General features: G+C 52.3%; 1 protein-coding gene across 1 annotated transcript; it reads left to right on the top strand.

Moving 5' to 3' along the window:
• The first annotated feature begins 1,451 nt into the window (after positions 1-1,451).
• LOC127199904 (secreted and transmembrane protein 1b-like) lies at positions 1,452-3,140 on the top strand. The gene is made up of 4 exons (XM_051157891.1): positions 1,452-1,570; positions 2,016-2,172; positions 2,427-2,735; positions 2,975-3,140. The coding sequence occupies exons 2-4, from the start codon at positions 2,079-2,081 to the stop codon at positions 3,073-3,075; spliced, it is 504 nt and encodes a 167-aa protein (XP_051013848.1). The 5' UTR covers positions 1,452-1,570; positions 2,016-2,078; the 3' UTR covers positions 3,076-3,140.
• The last annotated feature ends 629 nt before the right edge of the window (positions 3,141-3,769 follow it).

The raw sequence follows: 3,769 nt of genomic DNA, 5'->3' as shown, positions 1-3,769 counted from the left end.
CAATGACCAAACCTTCTGGAGGGGCTGCTGGCCGATGTCCCAGCGAGCAAAGCTGTGCTCCATGTCCAGTCAATAAGGCTGCAGAAGAGGCTGGGCAGGGACCCTTCCTACATCTCAGTGGGTCTAGACACACTTGTTTGAGCACCTACTATGTGCAAAGCATTACCAGGCCTGCAGGAAACTCAAAGCTACTGACAGGGTTGCTCCTCCCTGCTTTTTCATCCTCCTCTAACATAATATTTGGGTATATGTACATGCATGCATGTATATGTACATGTGTGTGTACATGCACGTGCAGACATGTGTGTGCGTGTTTATGTATATGTGCACATGTGTACGTTTATATGCATGTATGTGTGTGTATATATGCATGCATGTGTACGTGTTTATGGTGGTGGAAGGTGGGAGGAGTCAGGAAACAGGTTATTACATACTTGCCGAAGACGCAGGAAACTGTAAGAGGAGTCAGGTCATGCTATCTCTGAGGAGTCCTCTGGAGGACAAGCTCTCTAACAGGAAGTGCCGGTGTTTTATAGAGCCTTTTCTCTTCCTACCAGTCAACACCCCAAGGACCCCTTGAACAGGGTCTGCACATACCACGGAGGCTGCACTGTTAAGGAGGATGTGTAGTGGGGTCTCACCAGTGCTGGGAACTGCACCTCGAGGCTGGGAAGGGTGGTGCAATGTGCAGCCTCTACCATAAGACAGAGTCAGTCGGGTTGACTTTCAGGCGTAAGAGGCGTTGTCCACCCACTAGAAACAGCAAGCAGCCTGTCTCGTGGTAACAGAAGACATATAAAGCTTACCTGTGCTTTAGAAGTGTATAGTACAAAAGCGATGTGCAGTCAGGGCGCCTAGGCAGAGCTCTTTAAGCAAGAAGGCACTGTGCAGGCGGCTCGGCTGATTTGACGTGTAGACTTGGCCAGCGTCTCACCGTTTCTGGCACGGTGGCTAATCTTGGTGCTCAACCTGACCACGTCAGATTTCAACTAAAACCCAAGCTGCTGGACCCTTCTGGGTGGGGTTTTCTTGATCCCAGTATTTGAAGCAAGAACCACCCTAGGTGTGAGCAGCACCCTCTGGTGGGCAGACGGAGAATGGCTGAGGGAAGCTCTTCCCCTCGCACTCACAGGAAGGTTCATCTACCCTGACACCGCTGCAGCTTTCCTCCACCAACATGAGAACCTACTTCTGGGCTGGAGAGATGGCTTAGTGGTTAGGAGCACTGGGTGCTCTTCCTTAGCGGACCCAGGTTCAATTCCCGGCCCACATGGCAGCTCACAACTGTCTGTAACTCCTGTTCTAAGGGATCTGACACCCTCACACAGACATATGCAGTCAAAACACCAATGCACATGAAAATAATTTTTTTAAAGAACCTATTTCTTCAGAATTTCAACACAGACTAAAGACAAAGCTGCAATCCTCCCAGCCTCCAGCAGCCGACTGGCACTGCGGAGACGTCCAGGCTAGAGGACTGAACAGCTAACTGCAGACTCTTGGCCTCTCTGGTATGAGACAGCCATAGTTGGACTACACAGACTGCATCCTGTAATCCGCAGTGCTCAGGGTAAGGATGACTGAACAAGCGAGTCAAGGACAGAGACAGGATAGGTGTGACTACAGCGGGTGCCACCACCATGAGCACAAGGCAGCTCCGAGACCAGGTACCCTGCATTGAGCAGAGGCCGCAACTGAGAGGAGACAGTGCACAGGTCAGGAAAAAGGGGAATGTGGCCCTGTTTTTGTACAAAGTACAGCCCAGGCAGACTGCCTGGTTCACTACAAAGCTCTAAGAAAGCAGTGTACAACGCACCTCCCCTCGGCCTCACGCCTTACTGAAGGTGAGGACAGGAGAAGCGTGGTGGCTGGTGGCCGAGCACCCTCATAGGTTCAGGAATCTGGGAAGGGGTAGGCAGGAGGGACTCATAGACCTCATCAGACAGGCGCTGTTTTCAGGGGCATCTGAAGCAGCTTTGGGGACTTCTGCCCTCTTATTTTTGTCCTTCCTCTAGATAGTGTTCTCAAAACCATTGACCAGAACATTTGTCTCCGGAAGCCCATCCTGTGGATGAGCCATGCCCGCCTACTCCATAACATCTGCTGGCCTGATTCCCAGCATGCTCTGGGCCCTCCTTCTGCTGGCTGCCTCCCTGAACGCCCAGAATCAAAGTAAGTCAGGGTTTTACTTCTCCCAAGTGGAGGGCCAGCTGTGGTGGGAGGGTCAGACCAAGGTCAGGCCCAGGTGGTGACCTTGACTTCATAGACCCAGGATGCTGGAAACTGTTGAAGAAGGGTTAGCCATGCGTCTCTGGGAAAAGCTGGCAACGGAGCACTAATAGTGCCTGTGGTCACTCTCTGGCCATTAGTAAGGCTGTCGAAGACCATGCCTGGGCCACAGAGCGAAGACTGTGCTCTCTACCCAGGCTGGGACAGACTCAAGTGCACTGAGCCTAAGATGTCTGTACTCAGAGGCAACCGTGTCCTGATGGCCTGTAACATCTCAAACACCTTCCAATATGTCACCATCGAGTGGACGGCCTTCGGAAAAACCAGGACCATCTTCAACAAAATGTCTCCAGGAAACTACCGTAGGGATGCATGGCAGCTTCAGATTCAAGGAGGCTGGGCCCAGCTGGTGATCACAGATGCTCAGGACACCCACGCAGGGCAGTACCTGTGGGTGCTGCGTGGACTCCAGAAAAACATCACAAGCTTCACCCTGAGCATTACTGGTGAGTTGGGGAAGGAGGAACAGGGAGGAACCCCTCAATCTGCTCCACACACCAGCCGTGACCCTACTGTCCTCCCCACACTCTCCCTCTGGGTTCCACTCCTCCGGTCCTTAACAGCAGTTCAATCCAACAGTCATATGAGCCCCTGGGATATCAGGGGTGACCCCAGAATTCCTTCTGCTCTGACCTGGAGGTTCATCAGAGCTGCTGTCCTCAACCCTGATTATTTTGTCTGGCAGAGCCCCAAGATCAGGAAGAAGCTGGTGTCCAGAAACTGCTCGCGTCCTCGCATTCCCAAGGTCTGTGCCCTTCACGGTTTCCCTCTGCTCAGGCCACATAGCCACTATTCCTGGAGGTCTCCCCAAACCCCTCAACCTCCTCCACAGCCCTTTCCTACTGCTGTAGAGTCCCACGAGGGGAGCGTTGAGGGCTGGGAGGGCACAAGGGTGAAGTGACTGCTCCCAGAGTGAATTAATTAGGCAAGGCAAGTCTCATTCACACCTCTGCTCCACATCCAGCCACTGACAAGCCGGAACCATCTGCGGTGAGGTGGGAGGTCATCACAGTCGGCTCCATCATCATCGTCATCTTCACAGGAATCATTGCTTTTGCCCGGTACAAGCAGTGTCATTCCCTGAAGCGCAGCCGAGCCCTGGTCCCTAGTCTGAGTCAGGGATCTCCTCCTCGTAGCACCTACCTGCCACTGCTCTAAGTCCTCCCAAGCTCTGCCCCACCTCACCTGGCTGTGGCTGACTATTGCCATAAAGTTATTGTCCACTGTGTAAAGAGGAATCTTGTGTTATTCAAGTGCTGCTTTCTCTGTGTCCCCCCCACCCCCCCACCCCCGTATCTGGTTGCAATCTGGATGGTACATAACAAAGCTTAGTGTAAGAACCTCCTGTCTCAAATTTGTGTAAACATTTCTCCCCATTTATTCTCTAATTTTTCTATAAAACCAGTCAGCCAGTAGTTGAGCAGAAGAGAGAATAGGGCTGGACTTCCGTTTCCAGCAAAGGCAGGGAAAGAATGGTTCA

The sequence above is a fragment of the Acomys russatus genome, chromosome 16 (genome assembly GCF_903995435.1).
Source record: "Acomys russatus chromosome 16, mAcoRus1.1, whole genome shotgun sequence".
In the NCBI taxonomy this organism is placed as follows: domain Eukaryota; kingdom Metazoa; phylum Chordata; class Mammalia; order Rodentia; family Muridae; genus Acomys; species Acomys russatus.
The sequence above is the reverse complement of the archived record's forward strand: the minus strand, read 5'-3'. Positions and strand labels throughout refer to the sequence as shown.

Coding starts and splice junctions, on each gene's coding strand:
- LOC127199904 (XM_051157891.1), top strand. CDS start 2,079: ATGCCCGCCTACTCCATAACATCTGCTGGCCTGATTCCCAGCATGCTC. Junction 2,173..2,426: donor CCTGAACGCCCAGAATCAAA/GTAAGTCAGGGT, acceptor CTCTCTACCCAG/GCTGGGACAGACTCAAGTGC. Junction 2,736..2,974: donor CTTCACCCTGAGCATTACTG/GTGAGTTGGGGA, acceptor TTTGTCTGGCAG/AGCCCCAAGATCAGGAAGAA.